Here is a 22,841-nt window from a genome sequence, read left to right on the forward strand (position 1 = left end):
GTCCTCGCTGGCATTTGAGAGTGACCTGCTGCAGGCGGCATCAATGGCACCCAGCATGCCAGTCAAAATCTGGGGAAAGAAACAAGCAGCAAAGCTCATCATCTTCCCATCGCTTCCTCCAATGCTCCTCTCTGGCGCATTTTGAAGCTTCACTTTTCTCAGCTCTCAAGTCCGCGCTGCGATCTGCGTCCTCAGCTGCCCCGCTAATCCAGTCGTCTTGTCCTAAACCGGAGAAACGTAAACAACAGGGCCCCCGGCTCCAATCTCAATGCGACTCGGCCCTGGCCGGTGCACCGACCTCAGCTCCCTGGCGACCCTCATTTAAAGCGATCGGCAAGCTACGTAAATAGCATTCACCACCCTCAATTCCCCGGTCTCGAGCCTATTACCTATTCGCAACCCCTCTCGACTTCAATTGCGTCTTAATTGACAACTTTGCGTCGTCTTCGGAATCGACGCAGCCACCGGCGCCAGGTTCAGCATCATCCATTCGTCTCGCTTGCTCCTGCTCGAGCCATCTCTTCGACAAGCTAGACACCGGTGTGAAGTTGAGCCACAATGGCTGCCGATGGTCTTGCCGACCACTATCAGGTCTTGGAGGAGCTAGGTCGTAAGTTCACTCTGTCTCGTGCCTCCCGACGCCGAGCTAAATAAACTGTGTTTAGGCGGAAGTTTTGGTGTAGTCTACAAGGGCATCGAGAAAGCCACGGGCGAGACTGTCGCCATCAAACACGCAAGTTGAGTGCCACTTCCTGATCCCCGCTGCGACTAACAGAACCAGATCGACCTCGAATCCAATGACGATGACATCCAAGACATACAAGCTGAAATCGCGGTGCTGAGCACATGCGCCAGTCCGTTCGTCACCCAATACAAAGGCTCGTTTCTTCGAGGCACCAAGCTATGGATCATCATGGAGTATCTGGGTGGTGGCTCATGCCTTGACCTCGTAAGCATCTATTCCGGAAACTTTGTGGACTATGCTGACTGGGCCAGCTCAAACCCGCAAATTTCACCGAAACACACATCGCTATCGTCTGCCGCGAGCTCCTCCTTGGTATCCAGTACTTGCACGATGAGGGGAAAATCCACCGAGACGTAAAGGCCGCCAATGTTCTCCTTTCCGAGACCGGCAAGGTTAAGCTGGCGGACTTTGGAGTCGCTGCGCAGCTGACCAACATCAAATCCCAGCGCAATACATTCGTGGGAACTCCTTTCTGGATGGCACCAGAGGTCATTCAGCAAGATGGGTACAGCTTCAAGGCTGATATCTGGTCGTTGGGAATCACTGCCATGGAGCTCGCCAATGGCGAACCTCCTTTGTCTCACATCCATCCGATGAAGGTACTCTTCCACATTCCCAAAAATGCCCCTCCTGCCCTTGACAGCAACTTCAGCAGGGAGTTTCGAGACTTTGTGTCACTGTGCTTGACAAAGGATTGCGACCGCCGACCGTCGGCCAAGGAGCTCCTGCGACATCGCTTCATTCGGTCCGCCGGCAAGATTGAGGCGCTCCAGGAGCTGATCTCACGACGACAGATGTGGGATGCCAACAGGAACCGCCAAACGCATCCCATCTACTACCAAGAGACCCTTCAGACAATTTCTCCTAAGGACGAGCAAGATGAATGGATATTTGACACAGTCAAGTCTGTCGCGCCACCCAAGCGCCCGACCATCAAGCAATCGCGCAAGCCATCCTCTGTCTTCACCACCGAAGAGTCTTTGCGCAAGCTTGACCTCAAGGATGCTCCACTGGGTGCGACTTCTCCGGCTCCCAGCACCATCCGCAAGTCGACTGTGCGTCGCACTCCGTCCTTGGCCCAGGTATCTGCTATGCACTCCAACGGGTCTCCGCGCAGCGGCTCCATCCGCAACAGGTCCCTTCGCAACGGATCACCTCGAGCGTCTATTGCACCAAAGAAGCCTCTTCAGCCGGACATGTCTTTTGGAAATTCGGGTTCTACTATGCGTCTTTTTCGACGAGTTCCATCAGACGGCTCGACGTCTGGTCAGTCAGGACGGCCCGGCTCTTCCGATGATGTCTTTTGCGACGAGAATGCGCCACTTCCTTCCGCTGTCGCACCTATCGAGCCTTTCGGAAAGGAGGCTATCTTGGGTCGAAGGCTGTATGATAAGGCTGTCGAGCCTTCGCTAGCTGAGCTGCAAGCTCAGACGTCAGGGCTTCATAAGCGCGAAGCCCTCGCCAAACTCAGTGAAGCTCTGGCTTCTCTGGACGCATGCGACCCCGAAGGCGCTCACCACCTCATGACCAACATCGTCTCGGCAATGTCGCAGGACAAGAAGCTCAATGCAGCTTTCTTGGGCCAGGCTACCTGCAAGACGCCTGATGATGGGACGCCGCAGGGGACAGTCATCATCAAGAGCGCTGTACCGCCCCATGTCAGCCCTACCAAACTTGTGTTGAGCTCTAGTAACCCTCATCTCAAGAGTCACAAGCGACGACAGACGGATTCCTCGGGGCACGTCGAACATGACATGGCAAGAGCTGCCGTTGAGGCCAAGTATCCCGGCCGCGAGCCGCGCGCTGGCATGGAGCATAGCAAGCAACTGTCTGATGTGCTGTATGCACGGTGGACTGATGGTCTTCGGCTGCGCTGGCCGGGCTCTTGAGACCTTGCCTTCACTCGAGTAGATCTTTTACGGCACCCATGACAACTTTTAGCGAGCGTTGGTTGACAAATGTCGGCGATCTTCCCTGTGAAGCCTCGTTTGACTGTATGATTTTGTTGTTCATCATCTAGCATCATGTTTGTTTTTCCAGGGAGTTAGTGTCCTAGCATGTCCATTTCTTAGATAGTGTACGTCAAGTTAATACCAAGGCTTGTATGAATGGCAATACCTGCGACAAAACTGCTTCCCATCAGAGACACTGTGCCACTACGCCGCGCTCTCTCGACTCTGCAGAGCCAGTTTGATCCTAAAATTTTTGAACTCTTCCGATAATATGTCTCCATGGCCGGTCTCCTCTACTTTGAATACTTCGATTTCGGGCGTTTGAGGCAGCCTTCTGATCCGCCAAACGCCCTCATCATTGATGGTCTGCTTCAGCCCTGCACAACAGATGTAATCAGCATTACCATCTAGTTACGGTAAAGAGTCGCCGTGCCACTTACACTCCAAGAATGTGCCCGCAAAGTTCACGCACAGATCCGCGTTCCAACTCGGGTTCGGTGTGGCGTTGACAGTTTGCGGTATCCTTTGCGTCTCAATCTCGTCCACTTTGACGAGAAATCCATCACGATCCCGGAAACCGACCACGATCTTGGGCACACCCAGGAGAAAAGACTGAATCCAGAACTTCATGAGCTTGCGGTGGAAGATCTCCATGTCTTTGGCTCCGCGAATTTCCAGGGCCGTCTTGAGCTCAACCCAGTTGATCGGCTTGCCGTGCTCGATGGGCTTGAAGTCCCAGACTGCGTTGCTTGTTAGTATGCAAAAAGAACTTGTCGAGAATAGGGGCGAGGCCTACTGGCATCGACTTCGCCGCCGAGACAGAGGATAGAGCTGCCAATTCCTGTGCGGACGACTGAGCAGTACTGCGCCTTGTTGTTGACTACGTGATCTTCTCGCGCTTCAATGTAGTCGCGGGACGTTTCAGCCCATATAGATGGCAGGGTGGATAGGGTTTCGAATTTGTATCCTGGCTTTCGTGAGCATAGATCAACGAATATCCCAAGAGGAACATACCCCAGTACGACATAACTTCAGGTGGCGGACCTCTTCTGGATCTGTACTGCTGTTGCTTGTGTTGAGCCTCCTTCGATGCGACCTTGAAGGCGTGATGTTCCTCAATGAAGCTTCACGTCTTAGTACATGCTGGCTTGGTAGTCGAAGTACTCACATAGATCCCTACGGAAAGTAAGGTTAGTGGACGATTCCATTAGCTCGGGGTTCACCATACTTGATATAGGGTGGCGTTCATCTCGAAGCTGCTGATCATGAGCCATGGGCGAGTGGGACAGATGCGTCAAAGCTGCGTACCCGTCGAAATTCTCAAAAGGGGCCCCCAAGATCTGCCTGCTTGTCAGCCATGGATAACGTGGCCGCGACTGGGCTGAATCACCTTTGTCATCATGCCTCTCCACGTTATGATCTCTGCGTCAATCTTCTCCCCCTGCTCCGACTCGTAGGCCATGATAGTCTTGAGTAGAGCATCCAAATGGCCATCCTCTGAATCATCCAGCTTCTGAAACGACTCATAGCCCTTACTTAGGTCAGCACCTAATTGGGGTGTGTAGTAGTACTTGATGGACGAATCGTTCAGGTGGAACTCGTGATTGTCATCATACGAAAAGCATGCGAACTCCTGAGGCCCATATCAGCTCTGTCGGAAGTCATAGAAAGAATCCGAAAGGGTAAAAGGAACTACCTTTGGTCGCTTGACGGGTTGGCTAGCGCCGGCGAAGCGGCCGATGGGTTGTATGGGAAACTTCCCTGACATGGCTGATCCGTGCGCTGCTGTCGGATGAACCGAATAGCGGGCGCGAAGCGTTTAATATGTCGACAATGTAGGCCTGGTTTGTGCACCCGGACACATGCTTGGGAGCGGATCAAGTCTGTTGGTTGAATCAGAATGAGCAAGGAATCGTCAAGTAATTGTGTTGATGTACTGGTAGCGAAGGGTGTATGAATTGACGCCCATGCTTCCCAAGATTGATATTTATTAGTTCCCGTCTCGAAGTCAGCTCAGCGTTTCTCGATTTGAGGCTACCCTATGCCATTTCGCCCAAAACGGGGGGTAGGTAGCTATGGCAATCAAATAAATAAACTGGTCCCCAAGGCGGCTCCCTAAGGTATGATTTCATTTTCGAGACGCTTCAACTAACTTGGGACTCCACAAGCTGCATCAATCAATATTCGACACATCAGTTGACGACGGTTGCATACCTGACCTGGCTGCAGCCACCACATTGTTTGCGATAATCTAAAAGGCGCAGGTGAACGGCGCTCGGCGTGTTGAATGCATAGGCTGCTGCCCTTTGTCTCTGACAACTCCCCCCAAAAAAACACGTCTTTGTCACGGCGCGCCTGGACGCTTGACCAGCCAATGTCAACCTAATGACCCCGATCAAATACCACGTTTCCGATACACTCTTCATCGCCGCCTCGTCTTGCAGACTTCTTTTGAGATAAACAAGCATCTCCCGACAGCTTCTTTTGGCCGTTTACTTCGTCAGAGTAGCGTTGAGTCTCGATCATCACATGACCTTCCTGCCACGATACATTCCTCTCGCAAACATAAAGGGAAGGTTCATTAATCGCGAGATAGTTTGTGTGGGGTTATTAGACTCAGGAGTTCTCGGTTGACCTTCTGCTCTCGGGGTGAGTAGAGCGCAGCCAAACTGTCCATCATGCCGGCGACAAACTGATCAATATCCAGGTTCACGGTCAAACGCGCAGTCTTCAGATGTCGCTCTCAACGTCGGAGGGTGAAGAAAGCGACAGTTCAATCAGCGACATTGCCTCTGATGCTGAGTGGGAATTCGACAAAGTCACGGGAGAAAGGAAAAGGCAAGGCCGAATAGAATACCGCATCAAGTTCGTGGACAGCTGGGTCAACAAAAAGGACCTAATCAAGTGGTATTCTCAAGTCGAGACCATACTAGCGGTAACGAAGAAGAAGCATTTGGTCAGGTGGAAAGCAAACATCTGGGTAAGAGCCTACTGACAATAAGTTTATCGTATCAAACGACTCACGAGAAGGAATAGGAGAGAGCTTCTAATGTCCCTTCGCGGCACTTAGCTGACTGGCGAGAAGAGAAGCGTCAACGAAAGCAGCAGCAGGACGCAGGCAGGCGAAGTCGAGAAGTCACAAATACGCAATCCTCTAAAACATCAACCCAACCGCTTGGTACACAACAGTCCTCTTGGCCTTCGCCCTCACCTACACCTTGCGAGACTGAAAACAACGACACCGCCAGCGTGCTACAGGAGATACCCGACACTTTTGAACGCGAAGAATGGGATGGCGATTCTGACATCCGACCAGCTCGATCCGAGTCTGAAGCTAGTTCTCATGGAGCCTCCCATTTCGCATGGGAAATAGAGGTGTCGGAGGAGGCCCAGTCTCAGCAATGCCGAGAGAGAGCAGCGACCCTAAAAGGTCCTCCCTTCCCATCTGCACGTTCCCTTAATGGCGAATTAGTTGCGAATTCCCTTGAGGAACATGCTGAGGCCGGCGGTACAATGGCTGCAAAGGCAACCAAAGTCACGTGCCAGGCGTCTCACGAATTCCGACTGTGGACACCACCTGGCGAAGCGGGTCAGCCAGAGCCTCTTCATCTACAAGTCACACCAGCCAACGAGCAGACACTTCAACAACAGGCCCGAGAGGCGCTCGCAGATTTTCCAGGCTATCAAGAGGGGCCCGAGAATTTTGTGATTTCAGCCACTGAAGAAAGTCGGCCTCACGCAATTGACGAGGGAGAAATCCCGTCGCATCAGCCTCAAAGTCACGACGACAGCCTGAGCGACAGCGCTTGGCCGTCGCGGTTGCGTGGCAGCGATAGTGACGAACGCAGTACGCATTTTCAGGCCCCTTTAAACACAGCTCTGAACCACGCTGTCCCTTGCAGGAGCTCTGGCACTACGTCTCGTTCTGCATCGCCCGAGTCCGCTACCATGGCGTCGAGCGGTCAAGAAGACCCCGAAGCACAGGGCCCTATAGCTCCTTGGGGCAACGATACGACACTTCAGGGTGAAGCCCAGGCACATTCTGAGCCCCAGCTTCTGCCAGAGCACTTCAACGCAACGATGGCGACCAGTCCTACCATGTCGACCGTCACCCCTGCTGAAGTGAGCACTTTGGGAGTGCAGTCATCCACCACACTTCCGCTACTGCCAGGCCACTCAATGCCATCATCTGGCTCGCAGGCACTATCATCAAATTCAATTCTCTTGGGCCAAGTACCCCTGTCACTCTCAACGACGTCGCAGGCGGTAGCACACAAGCCGTCTGCTACGAACTACCATATTATCACGATCCCTTTCCATAATAGCACCCGGGCACTGTATTTTGCCACGATGCGGTCACATATGAGCACCTTTGAGAAATTCAACACCACGTACAGCGCGGAAGATTATTCCACACCAGATGAGCAGTTACAGAGCGAGATCGAAGAGGCACTGACAGACCTGGTCTATACCTGCGACTACGGCGGTGAATCTCTCGAGATCATGCCTGACACAGACATTGAGAAGCAGATGCGGCACGTCGTGGAGAAAGTTTCCAAAGTCCAGTTCCTGCACGAGTTGCTACCCGCGCTCGGGCCTATCAACGTGCTCATCGTCGTTGGCTCCGATAACTTAACACGACTGATGATACACCTCATTTCACGTATTCACAAATTGCCGTGGTCTTGTCCCGAGAACCCTGCAGCTCAATGTGATCCACGGCTATTCACTGATGCACTGCAAGCTCCGCGGATCACTATCGCTACGCCGAGGCATGCCGAGGCGGGCGATTTCGATCTTGTCATCGCATACGATAGGTCGTTCGATGGATCGGCCATGGCCTCAAGTACGGCAGCTGCATCCGCAACCCAGTCAACACCCACCGTGTTAAGACTTGTGACGACACTCTCGGTTGAGCATCTTGAGCTTGCAATAGCCGGAGAGTCCGGCTCTGACCAGGGGCCTATGGAGAATCTGGAGAAGACAATGAGACTCGTTTGGGCCCTTGTCCACACCCAGCCCCTACTTGACGGAACTCCAGAACCAGGGGAACCCAGTATACCAGACCAGTCTGAACCGCACCGCATTGCAAAGACTTTTGCTGCGTACCTTAACGGCCAGGTTACCGATCTCGACTACGAACCGGTGCAGGTGCCGACGCATGTTCTGCAAGCATTCCTGACTCCATCATCTCCGGCTGAAGAGCATTCTGTCACAGACCTCAAGCGCAAGCTAGTACGTTCGTATGAGAAGAGCAACGTTGGGAGCAAGATCTGACTGGATTTAGGAAGACGACACGGACGATCCCGGCGTCCCTGGTAAACGAATGCGCCGCTACTCGTGTATCCAGCCCCTTTTCCCGACCGACACCATACCTGTGCCGTCAGACGTCCGAAATATGCTCAAGTCTGCTGGTCTGCGCGGCCCCCTCCAGTCCACCGGCGAGGACCAAGTAGGCATGCCTATCGCCACCCTACGAGCGTTAGCAGCTCAGGTATGATAGTTAATATCAAGACACTGCACACTGCTGATAAGTCAAGCTTGCCGAAGCACACCGACGTTCCCCGCAAGAGACCACCTTAGAGCTTGCGGAACAAGCACATCTCAAGAAACTGGATGAGTTATGTAAAACACACGAGGCGGATTATGCCAAGTTTGAGGAGGCGCAGCGTGCCCACCTACGGGACCGCGATCATTTCGAGAGCATAGCCCGCGATTTGCAGAAGAAGTTGAATACCGAGGCCGCGCAGTCATTCAAACGCCAGGAGAAGGATGCCGCCGAGATCACCCAGCTAGCAGCGACAGTTGCTCGGTTGACTGCGGAAGGCGGTGATCCCCTCGTGCAGTCAGAAAGCCTTGTCAAGGAAGCTCAAGGGAAGATCAAGTTGTTGGAAAAGCAGATTGATCAGGCAAAGGTGGACAGGGGATTCGCATTTGAACAGTATCAGGCGGCATCTTCGACCGCAGAAGAACTCCGCGACGAAGTTAAAAAGCTGGCCGAAGCTAACAAAGACCTGCAGCGCAGAGCTGACGCCAATGTTGTCGAGATTCATCGCATGAATAAGGATGGCATCGTCAAGCGACTGGAGAATCTTTTGTCGGCGGAGCAAATCGCAAAGAGGGAAATGATCCAGGAAAATCATGCACTCCGTGAGCAGATACGGCAGCTCAAAATGGCAAGAAGAGACACGAGACACTCCAGCGTGCCGCGTAGTCCGCGCACAGGTATCATGAGTCCACGACCTCAACGACCAACCGGACCGAGCTCTGTTAGCAGGGGAGCCAGCCCTGCGCCGGTGATGGGTTCGCTTGCCGACATTTACAACGGCGGCAATGGTGCATTCTCGAGGACGCCAGGAGCCCAATTCACGTCGACGAACAACAGCGCCGGAGACCGCTCTTGAATGGTTTTTTCGCGCGTTCCATGGGGTGGGCTTATTTGTTTGATCTCAAGCTAGAGCCTTTGGTTTTCTAATTTTGCATAGCGTTGTATTTAAAATACCCAGCATTATAGGCATTTCGCGGATAGGTCATGGTGGCGGTGCGATTAGGCATCAGGATAATCACACATCGTTCTTAGGGTTCCTTGTCTTCGTCGTCAGACATTACCACAATGAGTGCATTTGATGTAACAAAGTAAATTTGATCCGCCGTAAGCAACTCCCATCTTCTATCGAATCATTCCTTCCTCTTCTAACATGTACAACAAGATCCCACATGGGAGGGCTAGTAGATAAAAAGGCCGTCAGGGCGTCTTGGGGGCTTCCTGCGCTGCGTCCAAAATTATTTCTGCGCCTCGGGATAGAGGTCCTCCTTCAACGGGACACCGAGCTCCTCGCGCAGAGGCTTGAGCTCATCGAGGTACTGCTGGTACTGGCCCTTGTTCTCAACCTTGGACTTAATGCCTGCAGTTCAATCACAACGTTAGCCGAGCTCCTTGATATGGAAGGGCGGGGACAGTCGTACCCTCGAAGATGCGGACAGTGGTGGGGAAGTCGTTGACCCTCCTGGCGGCCTTGAGAGCGGCGGCGACGACGGAAGGCGAGGGGACTAGATCGTAGGCAAAGGCGTTGTTGAGGTTGCGCTGTAATCGTACGAGTCAGCCGGCTATTCTGCAACGGGTAAGAAACATCCTACCTGGAGCTCAAAAACATCCTGAACGCTGTCAAACTCCTTCTCGAATCTGTGCAAGGCAACGCATTAGCCATTGACCGTTTTCAGGCCCGATTGCGGCCGTGGTGACTGAAGCTGGTTATTTTCGCGTGGTTATTGTGCCGGCAGCAACGTGACGTCCAAAAGTTTTCTGATCCGGGACGTGTCTGTCACCACGATCCCCAATCGCTCTCATGCAAGTCTCACCTGGCAGAGAACTCCTCAAAGCTCTCCTCGGCGTGCTCGCCGCCGCTGCGACGGGCGATGGTGGTGCTGAAGCTGGCACGACTCATCAGGGGAGTCGCGGGCGCACGGGCAGCAACCGAGCGGAAGGAGCTGCGGACAGCGGCGGTACGGAATACGGAGTGCATGGCGACGGTATTTGGAGTGCTTGTCGACGAGTGGAAAGGAGGGGAGTTTCGGTCTCAATGCGTGGTCGAGATTCGGTTCGGGTTCGCAGGCGTAGGAAAGCTTTCTCGGGATGATGCGGTTGCAGTCTGCAGGTGTTTGGTTAATGAAGAAATTTGATTGGCTGGATACTGACTAAGCCACAGACAGTGCGAAATCTCTAGGTCTTTGGCGACCTTACAGGTATTCTGGAGCTTAAGCACTGTCTAGACACTGTTCCACCTCCAGCATGGCATGATTTTGAAGGCAGCTTGGAATTAGCAATGTGTATCCGTACAGCGAGGAGATCTCGTATTCTGGCGGATCAGAACACGCGATGTTGCGCCGGTGGTTTGATCCTTACATCGCAGCGGGTTCTATTGTATACAAAGCATCCGCCGTGTGATACTGGATGCGCCCCAGAACGTATGAGGTGTGTGTTCTGACTACTTGGTGCAATGAACGGTGCGCGACGGCCACGCTTCAAGTACTTGTATAGCTGGGACCTTTTACCTGGTTTTGGGTGTGATCAACTCAGCAAAGCGAGCGATAATCATCGTGCGTAGCTACATTATCAAGGCGCGACAGAGTTCGTCATATTCTAGCATCCAGTCACGTGAGTGTTTGATACACCCCAGCTGCAACACAGGCGAATCACATGTTCGAGCTAGGCCCTTCAAAGCCGAATGCCATGGTGGTGCCAAGGTCCAATCTCGGAGCCACGTCCAGGTACGAATGCCTTGGACGTGTCAGTGCTGCTTTATGCGGGATTCACGTGGATAGGCACTTCCGGTGGCATTTATGCGTGAGGATTGAAGATTACAAGCAAGCGGCGGCATATAATCACTTTTCTAGGACTAGCGCAACGGGCCCATGTACCTCACCGAGCACGGAGCCAACGGGTTCCAGTGGAGGAAGACGACAGGATCGCGGCGGCGGGAGGGTCGATGCGAAATTTCCCCTTTTCGAATGGGAAGTACCATAATTATTAGCTGTCTTCCTCTTCTCCTTCTCCCCCATCATCACAACCTTTCCTTGGACACACCTCTGGAGCGTCCTGTGACATCGCTGCGGCGCCCTTCTCTTGTCGCGGCCTCTTAATTGCTTCTCTTCTTGTCATTCCTTCAAGTGCCCCTATTTACCTATTCAAATAAACCTCAGTCCACGACAGCATCCCGTCGCGCGTGCTTAGACTTGCGACGCACGATTCGGAGTCAATTCGCAACCCTGCCCCCTACCGAATCACGACGTCCGACCAGAAAACACGTGCGCCGTAATCAAGCAACCGCCTGTCATGTCGGCTCCCGCAACATTCTACGAGCAGCTCCCGCTGCCGACGGTTGACCGTCCCTTTGGCATCCACCTATGGCCCATCTTCAGCAAGGCCTGGGAGGCTGTCGTCGGGTACCCAGCTGAGGAATTCCGTTTCGTGCCTTTCGAGACGCCCATGTCGACCCTCAAGTCGACGAGCATCTTCATTGTGGTCTACTATGCAATCATCTTCGGTGGCCGCGAGATGATGCGCAATCGCGAGCCTTTCCAGCTGAAGACCATTTTCCTGATTCACAACTTCTACCTCACCGCCATCAGCTTCATCCTTCTGGTCTTGTTCCTTGAACAGCTCATCCCCACCCTGGTCCGCGACGGTGTCTTCTACGCTATTTGCAACAAAGACGGCGGGTGGACACAGCCTCTTGTTGTTCTGTACTATGTGAGTGGACGCTTGATGCGGCTTGCAAGCCATCTTCGCTAACTGCTGAACAGCTGAACTACCTGACCAAGTACCTTGAACTCCTCGACACCGTCTTCCTCTTCCTCAAGAAGAAGCCCTTGAGTAAGCCGCTCCTCATGCGTCCGCAAAACAAGCGCTGACCTTGCAGCCTTCCTCCACTGCTACCACCACGGTGCCACCGCTTTCCTTTGCTACACTCAGCTCATTGGATCTACCTCGGTCTCCTGGGTGCCCATTGTGTTGAACCTGACTGTTCACGTTGTCATGTACTGGTACTACTTCCAGAGTGCTCGTGGCATCCGCATCTGGTGGAAGGAGTGGGTCACTCGTCTCCAGATTATCCAGTTCATCATCGATCTTGGTACGTACAAGCTGAGATACCGCGGTGGCCATTCTACTAAGACTCGCAGGCTTCGTCTATTTCGCTTCGTACACCTACTTCACCTCGACCTACTGGCCTTGGATGCCCAACGCTGGCGAGTGCGCGGGTGAGGAGTTCGCCGCTTTTGCCGGCATTGGCACTCTCAGCTCCTACCTCGTCCTTTTCATCTCATTCTACGCTGCTACCTACAAGAAGAAAGACGGCAAGAAGGGCTCGACCACCCGCAAGTCTCTCCGCCGCTTGTCGCAGGCCCCTCTGCCGGACCCTCTGCACATGGAGAGCGCCACCTCCAAGAAGGAGGGCAGCGGCTCAGCCACGACCACCGGCGCCAAGACCAATGGTGTCACCACCCGCTCTCGCAAGGCATAGACGGTGGGAGAATGAATCGAAAGGGCAGCGAACTGCTACCCTTGATGGGACAGGTTACGGCCCCTAGTTGGCAATAACCTGCTCGCCTGTACCAATGACGACAATAGGATACATATGTTTTGCTCTTGGAGGTGTCGGAGTCTGTTGCTCAAAGGAGTTCCTGAGCCTAGCCGTGGTGGGCCCCCGCAGCTACCAGCTGGTAGCCAGTGGTACAGGTCTTGTTTTTGTAAAGTCATGATGATGGGATTGGTGCATACATAAAAGAACAACACGTTTGAGAGGGTTGCATTACCAGCGAAGTATGGTACGGTATCGGACAATTGGGTGGATGGCACGCATGGTATAATACTGCCTTTTATATTTTTCTGATGGTCGTTGTGTATAATGTCTAGATCCATCACGCGTACCGAACCGCGAATGTTCACTTACGCCGACGCTGTCATCAATATCGGGTTGCACGTGCTGATCGTCCCCCCAAAGGCATGACTGTTTATCATTACAGGACACAAACAACTGCCGTGGTACTTCTGGTGGGGCCTGGAGAATCTGTACGGGGACCATCAAATTCCATCCACACAGCTAGTACCTTAGGCATTAGAATAGGCTAGTAGTCTATTCGTAGTAGCTGGCAATTGGAGTAAGCACAGCGTGGCGCCTACCGCAGCCTGTCGCACCAGTGTGGATGCTCAACCAAGCTTTCATCATAGCTACTAATAATTACTGGATCATGCCCAAGCTTGTGCTGCTGTGCGTTTAAGCACCTCCAGTCATCTCTCGCAGCGTCTGCCAACGCTTGCCAGATGCGCCGGCACCAAGGCTGCAAGCCGAGGGCGCGAAGCAGGGCCGGGTGTACCAGGCGATCGTCCCAGTCTCATGCCGGAAGAAGAATGTTCGCGCGAGCGTGGCGCGTGGAGAAGGGGTGAGAATGGGGGTCCCAGGGGTTGGCAGCGAGCGCAACCGCGTGCTCATTTGACACAGCTGAGCAACAAAATAACCACCACAGTCCACGGTGAATAAGGGAGAATAAGCTTAATGGGAGGGAGGTGATCAATCAGCTTGTCTCATTGACTGCAATGCAAGATGTGGACAAAGAACCTATGGTAAGGTAATCAACCAGGAGCCTTCCTGGTCATGGATGATCGCCGCCGCCGTTTCGTTTCCAACCCAATCCCGCCTTGCGCAGCCCTTTGTCCCTGTGCTACGTCCCTCCACCCTTCCTCAACATTGTGCCTTCTTCCCAACCTGCTTGATATTTCAACCAGCGAACGGGAAACCCCTCTTCTTTTCCCGGTGCTCTGTCGCGAACTCTCGCCACCATGAGACTTCCGTTCCGCCGCAAGGACAAGAAGAGCAAAGACAGCAACGACTACTTGGGCTCGGCGGATGTTGCCCGCCACCAGGGACCCCTCTTTGCCTTTCCACCTACGCACCACTCCTCACAACTCGTCGCTCACCTACCGTCGCGCGTTCTGCAGCGCATCTTCGCCTTTGTTTGCCCTCATGCTTGCGATGAGTCCTACGAGGCATGTGAGGACAGCGCGTCCGATGCTGCCTGCATGCTCTGCGACCTGCGCGACCTGGCTCACTGCACGCGCGTGAGCAAGTCGTGGCGCAGGAATGCCGTGCCAGTCATGTAAGCTAATGGCTACTTGAAAGCTCGTTGCACGCCGTGTTGACTTGTCAGGTATCACTCTGTCCGCATAGACCCTGTCCATTACTGTTCCCTCGAGGCGGTCCTGGCCGAAAAGCGCAAGAAGACGTCCCGCTTCGACCGCAATGGAGTACCGGAAGATCCAGCACAAGCGCGCTTACGCCTATTCCGCCGAACCGTTCGCGACGATCCCACACGCCTAGGCAAGCTTGTCGAGTTCTTCAAGATTCCATACATGCTGCGCGAATCTTCCTACGTCGAGCTGGCACAGACTATCGCCGTGTTACCCAACCTGCATTATGTAGATCTGCCCGAGGGCATGTTTGCAGATGAGGCGAGCTTTGGAACGTTACGACTCGAGATCCAGGCACGCTGCCCCAGCATAAGGAAGACGACATACAGGAACGGCTCGGAACAGAGCCTGGCTGCGCTGGCCTCCGGAAGAGTGTGGACACAACTCGAGGTGCTCGAACTAGACGGCATCCACATCGATCCTACAACGCTGAGGCACGCTCTGGCTTCCTTGCAGCGGTTGCGTGCCTTGAAGGTATCGAACTCGCACAGCTTCTCCGACGAGGTGCTAGTCGCTGAGGACGGGCTGCCTTCACTGCCGCCTCTGGAGGAACTGGTACTCAAGGAGACCCCTCGCCTAACGATCAGTGGGTTGGGAGACTTTTTGTCGTGGCTGGAAACCCAGGAAGCGCTCAAAGTCCTGACGTTGCAGAACACCGGCGTGCATCCATCGCATCTCGGAGAAATCCTTGGTATGGCGACACGATTGAAGACGATCGTCGTACAAGCAACAGTGGCAGAGGCATTCCCTCACCAGAACAGTGTGCAACCCATGGCGTCGCGGTCGCTCGAGACCCTGCGCTACGAGATCCAGTCCGCCAGTTCGGCTGGGCCCTACAGCTCGTTCGAGAGCGGCTATTATAGCTTCCTCGCCAATTCGATCTTGGGGGGCAACTTCCCTCGGCTTCGCCAGCTGTATGTGCTAGACGATACAATGCCCGACCAGCTGCAGGGTCTGCCTCCGCCAAATGCAACATTTGGCGCTAGTCGCGTAAGGTCCAGTAGCTATACAGCTTCCGGTGGCCGACCAAACATCCCTTCCATGCGTGTCAACGCAGATGGTGGCCCATCCCTCTCACCACCAAGTGCTCGAGCCCGGCCTATGTCCAACGTCAACCCCGTCAACCGGTTCAGCTCCAACAACCCATTTATGTCACACATGCCGCCGACGCACCAGCTCGAGGTCTTCACGAAGAGCAACGAGTTCGGTAGCTGGAACTTTGCCCGCGTGGACTCGGTCCAGAAGCTCGAACCGCCAACCTCACCAGGCTTCGCTCGCGACAGCAGCCGACGACCTATCAGCACATACGGTCTGGGTGGTGACATTAGTGGTATGGGGTGGGAGGCTGGCGAGGCTCGAAAGAGTGTCATGGTCGGCAACGGAACGGGCGCTTTCCTTGCTGTTCCAGGTCAAGAGGAGTCTATTGCTCCGCCACCCTTTGGAGCGCCCCCTGGCCCGAGAGGCTCAATGGATTCGTTCCGGCCGAAGAGCAGTGGTGGTGACTCGGTGAGGGGGAGCCGGGATCTGTGGAGGTAGACCGGTTCCGCGTGAGCTCTGAAGAAATGCCAAGGCGACAGGCGGTAAGAGTACAATGATGGGATAAGTAAGACCTTTAACAAGAGGTGGTAAATCTGAGTAGGGGTGAGCTGGAAAGGTACACAATGATCTGTCTATCAGGCTGGAGGCACCAAGGGGAATTGGCGTGAGAATCCGGGATACCATATCAGCACCTGCCATCAGAATATGACATCTAATGAATCGACCAAGCGACTGCAGTCTCCAGCTCTTACAAATGATTTTATGGACGTTCGTCCAAAGCCTCAATATGGCTATCCTCGTCCTCAAAGCCACTGCTGCGCCTCGGCTATGTGTCATCCACGCCTCTTGTCAGCGAACAGCGCCGTTTGGCCCCAAAACCGGGGTCGGTCGCGATATCATTTTCGTAAGCTACTATTCCTGAATATACTATAATTATGTCCTTAGTTCGTGGAATGCGCGGGGACGAGAGACAACTGCATGACGAGACCAAGCACAGTATTTCGAGAATGAAAAGGTACCTCCCTGGTCACATACGATACGGTTTGCGTGGAGATTACTAAACACATTGTAAAGTCATATAGTAGAGGTCATCGTATCTGAAGCTTGCAGAGTTGACATTCTCCGGATTGATCGCGCAAAATGACGTTTCTCTGTGAGCGTGAGGGCCAAAGCTCCAACACTAAGAGTCCAAGTTTGAAGCAAACTGCAGGTCTCGAGGGCCAACGTCATCTTTAGGGCTGAGCGGGACATGATCACTCAAAATCGCCTCTGGCTTGAGGTATCTCCCCAATTTCACACCTACACGTACTGTGCTGCTCTGCGTTGTCGATTTTCAACACGACACATGGAATCAGCGGCGACTGTATGAGTGGCTGGGATCTTGATCATCATGAATTTCGCCGCATTCACCTTTGAGCAGGCTTCAGGAGACCCGTAGGGATTCAAACGTCACAGAGCAGGATCCGAACCCTGGGATTGTGAGCATAACCACTCCGTCGTGGGCCAGGGCCGCCAGGCGATGGGGATTTCTCAGTGTCGAGCAGGTCTGTACGTCCCAAAACTCAATGAGTGTGATATCCCAGGAATATCACGGGTGCGTTGACGAAATGAGCAGTGAGCACTGCTATTGTGTCCTATTTCGACATGCGTCGAGAGTCTAGACATTCGACATCAAGCACGTGGGGCCACATTCCGTGACTCGGCTGTCAACGACTCAACGTCATAGCGTGGCTGTTGTGGCTGGCTGCCGTCGGCCGAGTCCAGCCCCCTAAGATCCGACTCCCGGGCCCATGACCGGGTTCCCCCACCACAGGCCGGAGGGAGCACTGTACTAACTGTGCCCGCCATTGGAGGTCCCCGCTTCAGGGTCCAAGAGCTACGTACGTAAATTGTCAATGCCAGCATCGTCGAGGATGTCGCCACCAAGGGTCCTACAAGGAAGCCGCTCCTTTGATAACAACCAGGATGAGATCACAATAGTGTGATTCCCAGTAGCATCGTGCAGATGGCAACTTGGCACATATGGAAGCGGCTGCTGACGGGTGGGTGTGTCCGCGTCCTGTGTCTAGGGTTGGTGGGCTGTTTCTAATTTACAAGTCGCTGGGACGGCGCGTGATGAGGAGGAATCGAGACAACGACAAGTTTGGGTAGACGCGACATACGACTCTGGGAGTTGTTCACGGTGTGCTCGGGCTACGGGCTTTGCATCGTTCCACGGTGGTCCTGTCAGGTCAAAATTTTAGTAAAATGTCGGTCTGGTGATGATGCTGCGTGGAGCAGATCGACGCCATTGGCAGAGATTCATTGCCGACGCACGTTACGAAGGGGTTCCTACTTGGCCAACGCACGCAATGATGGTGTGGCGCACAAGACAACGCAGCAGCCCCCTCAAGGGAACCTGTTCACAGTAGCAGCAGCAGCATCGTTGACGTGCCGATGGCGCGGGCATACGTTGTTCAGTACAATGCGAGCCCACCGCTACCGAGCAAATGGAGGCAGATGGACTTGTCGACACACGAGAGTGACGCAACTGACTTCCACAGACATCAATGCGCCAGGAACCAATCTTCACGGAAGCGCCGTGCTCTTTAGTATTGAGCAAGATAGTCAAACTTTGCTGTTCAGGTCCATTATCTCAGGGGGGGAGTGCAAAACAGGGTTGGAAATCTGTTGCATGGCTTGAGCCAGCTCCTTGCAGTCTGGAAACCGCAATTGACATTTGCCGGCGGCGTGTATGGCTTCAAAGCCAATCACGGAGAGGCCTTGGTAGGTTGCAGCGACACCGTTAATGTGTTGTTGGTAATATCATTATAGCGTTCGAGCTACCTGTCATCAGCGTACGTCCTTGTCGGTCTACGAGTGGAGCGACAAGACAATACTGCATTATCGCATAGCTTTTGAGTAGACAGAGAGGATCAACCGACGATGAACGGCGTTCGATGAATGCAATGATTTTCGTGATCTCTGCTCGTCGGCATTAGGAATGCTCCTGCGATGCTCCTGCGATGCTCGGATCATGAGCGGCTGCTGGTGATACTTGTCTCGCGTGTAAGCACATTGTTTCGAGGTGAGATCGGCGAGCCGCCCTGAAGGCCATACTCAGGCCCGACACCGTAAGTATCTAGTGTTGCGCTTGATCTTCGCAGCTCCAGCTGTTGATGATAACGACAGAAGGGAACCCATGCTCAACATGCCAGATTCCACCTACCTTATCCAGCACCTGCAAGTCATGCGACGCGGTGGACTTTATCTTGTCTTGCCTTTCCTTACCGCACGGAGGGGAGACTCCTGCTTGCTTCGGGATTGGCGTCTTTCGCTCCTGGCATCTTGGCTCCTGCCCTCTGGCGGCTTGGGCCCTCGTACTTCGTAGATGTGAAACGCGTTGAGGAGCGGGAGGGAAAGAGCCAGTTGCAGCTGGCAGTATGCCAAGAGCGGCTATTGTGGCGCCTCTGGCGTGCCGGCCAATCGAGGAGGATGCTGGGAACCCCTTCCAATCGGCGTACACAGTGCGCACCGCTGCCAAGCTCGCACGTGCAGCCTCATCCTGCAAGTGTGGGCCAACCACTTGACGGACGAGTCCTTTCTTAAGTGTAATGCACCCGCCATCCCCAGCGCCTGTCCAGCCCAATGTCCCATTCATTGTCAAAGTATCTGATCTTGTTCTCATGAGCCAAGGAGCTTTCTTCTCTTCGAGCTTCCATTCTCATTGTCTGCTGGCCGACATATTCACCAGTCTTTGTGTGTGCCGGCACCGCACACAGTACTCGCTCGCCCTTTGGCACTGAACCTGGAGTTTCAAAGACACCCACCCTACCACTTACACACGGTCGACTGCCCTTTGGCCCAGCCTGTCGGTGTCTCAGGACCTCCTCGCCAGGGAACTTGACTCTATTCACCCACTTTCTGTCTACAAAGGCTTTATTGCCTCATCGCATATCTTGTTCCGCTGAGAACTTTCGTTATCCGTCATTCACATTCCGCATCAAGGCCTGGTGCGAACAACGCAAAGGCAGGACCTACCTACTTAAACTGAACGTTTACGAATGATAAATTCTCCCTCGCCGCAATCGTCTCTTCACCCTCTCCACACTCTTTCACATCGATGATCGCCCCTGCTGCGCCCGACAACATGAGTACAATCCAGCAAGCACCGGCGTTGCCACAAAGAAGCAACCGACGTGCATCGCGCTTCCTCGAGCCTATCAACCCAAAGACAGGTTTCCTCGACGAACAGCCGCCTCTCTCGCCCTCACATCCGCCGCATGAGGTCTACCTCTCGTCGGAGGAAGAAGCTTCCTCATCGGCGGATGACTTCTCCGATAATGACTTTGACTCGGACACTGAGGTGGACCCTTTGACGCCAGTACGCAAAAGCCAAGAGGACACAGCCCGCGTGGTCAACTTTGTCTATTGGGGCAAGCCGTCTATTGTCGAACTTCCCCAGAGGCCTACCTCGCCGGAAACAATGTACAGCAACCCTTCCCAGCCACGCAAAGTCCGACGCACCACAACAGAACCCATTACGCCCAATCGACGAACATCGTTCTCTTCCACACACTCGTCAAGTAGGTTCAGCACGGTGTCACGATCGAGCACGGCTATGGGCAGCCCCCTGAGGCACAAGCCTGCCTTCCTCAGTATCGACCCTTGCCCTTCGAGGCCCGAGTCAGAACATGCGCATGACCCTGACAGGCCTCGCACACCCAAGGGAAGCAGCAACTCCATGCTGAAGCGAACCTTGTCTCTGGCCCGCAAGCGCAGCAAGCCGCATTTGAACCAGGCCGCCAGTCAGTCATCCAGTGATCTTGCCATTCGTCCAGTCTCCGTGGAACCTTTCAGTCAGACTTCCTCTCCCGATCCAGAAGCAGCTTTGAAAGCCACCAGGAGGAGGACTGTCATGGTTGAGCCACCACCCATCCCCGAGGACGTTCCCACCACGCCAGTTTCGTCAAGGCTCTCAAAGGGCCATTCACGACTACGCGGCCTATCCATTTCACTTGGGCGACGCAAGGCATAGTCTGCCTTGCCCTTTGCATTTCATTTACCATTCAGCTGTTTTTCGCACGGCGTTCCGGAGGCTTCGATGATACCTTTTGTGGCAAGGCGTGCTGCCTAGGCCAGGCGTTTGGAGGAGCGCTACGATCCTTGTTTAGCCGATAAGATTGGCCCTCTCACATCCTCATGATACCAAGGTAGACATAATCACAATTTCTAATATGATTCAACAACTGTCAGCTGTTTTATGTGAAACCCTCCTTTGACAGGCTTGAGTGACACCACTCAGACCCACAGGGCTTGCATGTCACTGTACTCATCATGACCGTGCCAAGTAAAACAAATTCAAAGTAAAATGAAGTCGCTATCATGGTGTACTGAGTTGTAGAGCGCGTCGCGGCGGCGGCTACGAAATGGCGGCGCGTATGTGCCATTGAGCACTCGCCTTTCGGCGTTCACAGTCTCACAGAATGCCTCATCACAGGCCCCATTGACGAAAGTGTTGATTCCTCGCCTTGAGGCATTGAAGGATAGTCTGGGCCGTCAAATTTCCCCTGCGTTTTTGAGGGCCACAAGTGGCGCGCTGTATGCAAGTCATAGCCTCCGCCTGACTCGCGCCAATTGCCCAGCGCGCATGACTTTAATTTCAACGAGGACGCAGATCCACGTGCTTGGTTGAGGTTTTAGCGGGCTCTCGATTCTCGACAGGACACATAGATCCTATTCACGATTTTTCGCATTGACCAGTTCCTTCCGCTCTGCGATACGAGGTCAAGTACTCCGTACACCGTACAGTACGTATTGCAATGTCGTCTTGGCACTCGGCGACAGACGCTGCGGGTAGGGATGTCGTCGTGCAGGGGGTCGTCTGTGATCCAGTGATCTCGACCCCAGGTTGTTTGATCATTGTCTGCAATCAAGGGCAAATCACGCTTGAGAGGTCTACTTCTCTGTATCCCTGATCTTTCTGAACCACTTGCCAACACACGGTCAGGATACTTGCATGTCTGTGAAAAGTTAAACTTGGCACTTGCTCACTCCAAGGGAATTCCGTTTCAACCTTGCGGAAGAGGGAGAAAAGAAGAGGATGTTGGTTCGATTGCTCGTCCACCCAGCCGCTTCGCCTAGAGAAATAGATACCCCTGTCCCAATCACGACCCGCCGACTCTCCTGAGACACGACATGGACCTCAGTCAAACCCAAACATCCACCGCGTGGTGGATCATTAGAAAACCTGCCGACTCAGACTAATGTCTACCGACACTATTTTTCTTTTTCTCTTTCAGCATGCTGGGATAGCCTGGGACCCTTTTTTGATGATCAATACCAGCGGATGGCAGTGCTATTCCCGCCTGGCGCGAGCCATATTCTGCGCTCGCGCCAGCGCTGTGATGCTACGTACACTGTATTATCCGAATATTTTCTTTGTATAGAACAGAACTGCTATGACCACCTTCTCCCTTCGTGACGCAGGATACCAAGAGGGTCATTGGCGGTCCATCACGTTCACGCGTACATACGGGGCCTGCCTGGTGATCGAAGCGTTCCTTGCAGATGCTACGGATATGCAAGGTACGCGGGCGGGCAACGGCGTTAGTCGTTCCACTTTACGAGTGTGACGCTGGCCCCATTTCGATCTGGAAGGTGTCTTCTGGTACTAATAAAGCATCACAGACCAATGGGCTGGTCGCAACTCGCGAGGGATGTTGGCCCTTGGGCCCCTCGCGCATTGAGCGTCTAGTTTCTGATCGTGGAATGTTTCGATCGGCGAGATCATCGACGGTGTTTCCTGCGCATTGTCCCTGGAGGAGATTTCATCAAAGATATTTAGAGGGCCGGTAGGACGGCTAGTGATTTTGGAGACTGTGCCAATTACATACAGGTGGAGCGATCTATCAACATGACACGAACTTGCATGCTTGGCCTGAAGGTGACAGGTCATTGCACACAGAGCGGGTGGTCTGCGACTCTGCGGAAAGTTGGCTTGTTAGTTGGCCTGATTGCTCCAGGACCTTGTTGATATATTACTAGCCAATATCCGTAGATTGTCGTTTATCAACAGGCCGTGGCCCATGCTCGCCCTTTGAACATGTACAATCTATCCGAGTCTGAGAACGATCCCAACTCATGTTATCATCTGACGCTGCGTTGGCACGATAGCAGTCGACGTAGAGTTCCTCGCACGGTTCGATCATGTCGATACATGGCAAGCTAATCTTCCTCTGATGGAGAGTTGATGAATCTCTCCTATGGCGGGTCTCTCGCCTCGTCGGCCGCCCGCCCCTTGAAGGTCCTCCATAGCCAACAGTACGCAAGCAAAGACACGAACATCATGAAACTGAACTAATGCTCAATGCCGTATTCC

The 22,841-nt window shown here is 53.7% G+C and overlaps 7 protein-coding genes across 7 annotated transcripts; 5 read left to right on the forward strand and 2 right to left on the reverse strand.

Annotated features, from left to right (window-relative positions):
- Positions 1 to 558: 558 nt before the first annotated feature.
- On the forward strand, positions 559 to 2,634 carry J7T54_001322 (Serine/threonine-protein kinase-like protein; the record flags this gene model as incomplete). The annotated part of the gene is made up of 3 exons (XM_051505287.1): positions 559 to 591; positions 782 to 949; positions 997 to 2,634. 3 exons carry the CDS (start codon positions 559 to 561, stop codon positions 2,632 to 2,634), a joined length of 1,839 nt encoding a protein of 612 aa, XP_051363321.1.
- A 267-nt stretch (positions 2,635 to 2,901) lies between these two features.
- Positions 2,902 to 4,465, reverse strand: J7T54_001323 (uncharacterized protein; the record flags this gene model as incomplete). The annotated part of the gene is made up of 8 exons (XM_051505288.1): positions 2,902 to 3,074; positions 3,138 to 3,437; positions 3,494 to 3,664; positions 3,742 to 3,793; positions 3,866 to 3,873; positions 3,926 to 4,037; positions 4,088 to 4,330; positions 4,394 to 4,465. 8 exons carry the CDS (start codon positions 4,463 to 4,465, stop codon positions 2,902 to 2,904), a joined length of 1,131 nt encoding a protein of 376 aa, XP_051363322.1.
- A 1,725-nt stretch (positions 4,466 to 6,190) lies between these two features.
- On the forward strand, positions 6,191 to 9,101 carry J7T54_001324 (uncharacterized protein; the record flags this gene model as incomplete). Its single annotated transcript, XM_051505289.1, has 5 exons — positions 6,191 to 6,402; positions 6,600 to 6,819; positions 6,961 to 7,932; positions 7,985 to 8,191; positions 8,271 to 9,101. The coding sequence occupies 5 exons, from the start codon at positions 6,191 to 6,193 to the stop codon at positions 9,099 to 9,101; spliced, it is 2,442 nt and encodes an 813-aa protein (XP_051363323.1).
- Positions 9,102 to 9,480: 379 nt separating this feature from the next.
- Positions 9,481 to 10,220, reverse strand: J7T54_001325 (cytochrome c oxidase subunit Va; the record flags this gene model as incomplete). Its single annotated transcript, XM_051505290.1, has 4 exons — positions 9,481 to 9,602; positions 9,664 to 9,781; positions 9,835 to 9,880; positions 10,057 to 10,220. The coding sequence occupies 4 exons, from the start codon at positions 10,218 to 10,220 to the stop codon at positions 9,481 to 9,483; spliced, it is 450 nt and encodes a 149-aa protein (XP_051363324.1).
- Positions 10,221 to 11,530: 1,310 nt separating this feature from the next.
- J7T54_001326 (putative elongation of fatty acids protein-like protein) lies at positions 11,531 to 12,719 on the forward strand (the record flags this gene model as incomplete). Its single annotated transcript, XM_051505292.1, has 4 exons — positions 11,531 to 11,947; positions 12,001 to 12,070; positions 12,117 to 12,329; positions 12,379 to 12,719. 4 exons carry the CDS (start codon positions 11,531 to 11,533, stop codon positions 12,717 to 12,719), a joined length of 1,041 nt encoding a protein of 346 aa, XP_051363325.1.
- A 1,316-nt stretch (positions 12,720 to 14,035) lies between these two features.
- J7T54_001327 (uncharacterized protein) lies at positions 14,036 to 15,979 on the forward strand (the record flags this gene model as incomplete). The annotated part of the gene is made up of 2 exons (XM_051505293.1): positions 14,036 to 14,352; positions 14,404 to 15,979. 2 exons carry the CDS (start codon positions 14,036 to 14,038, stop codon positions 15,977 to 15,979), a joined length of 1,893 nt encoding a protein of 630 aa, XP_051363326.1.
- A 3,604-nt stretch (positions 15,980 to 19,583) lies between these two features.
- Positions 19,584 to 20,498, forward strand: J7T54_001328 (uncharacterized protein; the record flags this gene model as incomplete). Its single annotated transcript, XM_051505294.1, has 1 exon — positions 19,584 to 20,498. One exon carries the CDS (start codon positions 19,584 to 19,586, stop codon positions 20,496 to 20,498), a length of 915 nt encoding a protein of 304 aa, XP_051363327.1.
- Between the last annotated feature and the right edge of the window lie 2,343 nt (positions 20,499 to 22,841).

Source organism: Emericellopsis cladophorae, assembly GCF_022114955.1.
Source record: "Emericellopsis cladophorae strain MUM 19.33 chromosome Unknown NODE_13_length_450635_cov_117_157991, whole genome shotgun sequence".
NCBI classification, from domain to species: Eukaryota; Fungi; Ascomycota; class Sordariomycetes; order Hypocreales; family Bionectriaceae; genus Emericellopsis; species Emericellopsis cladophorae.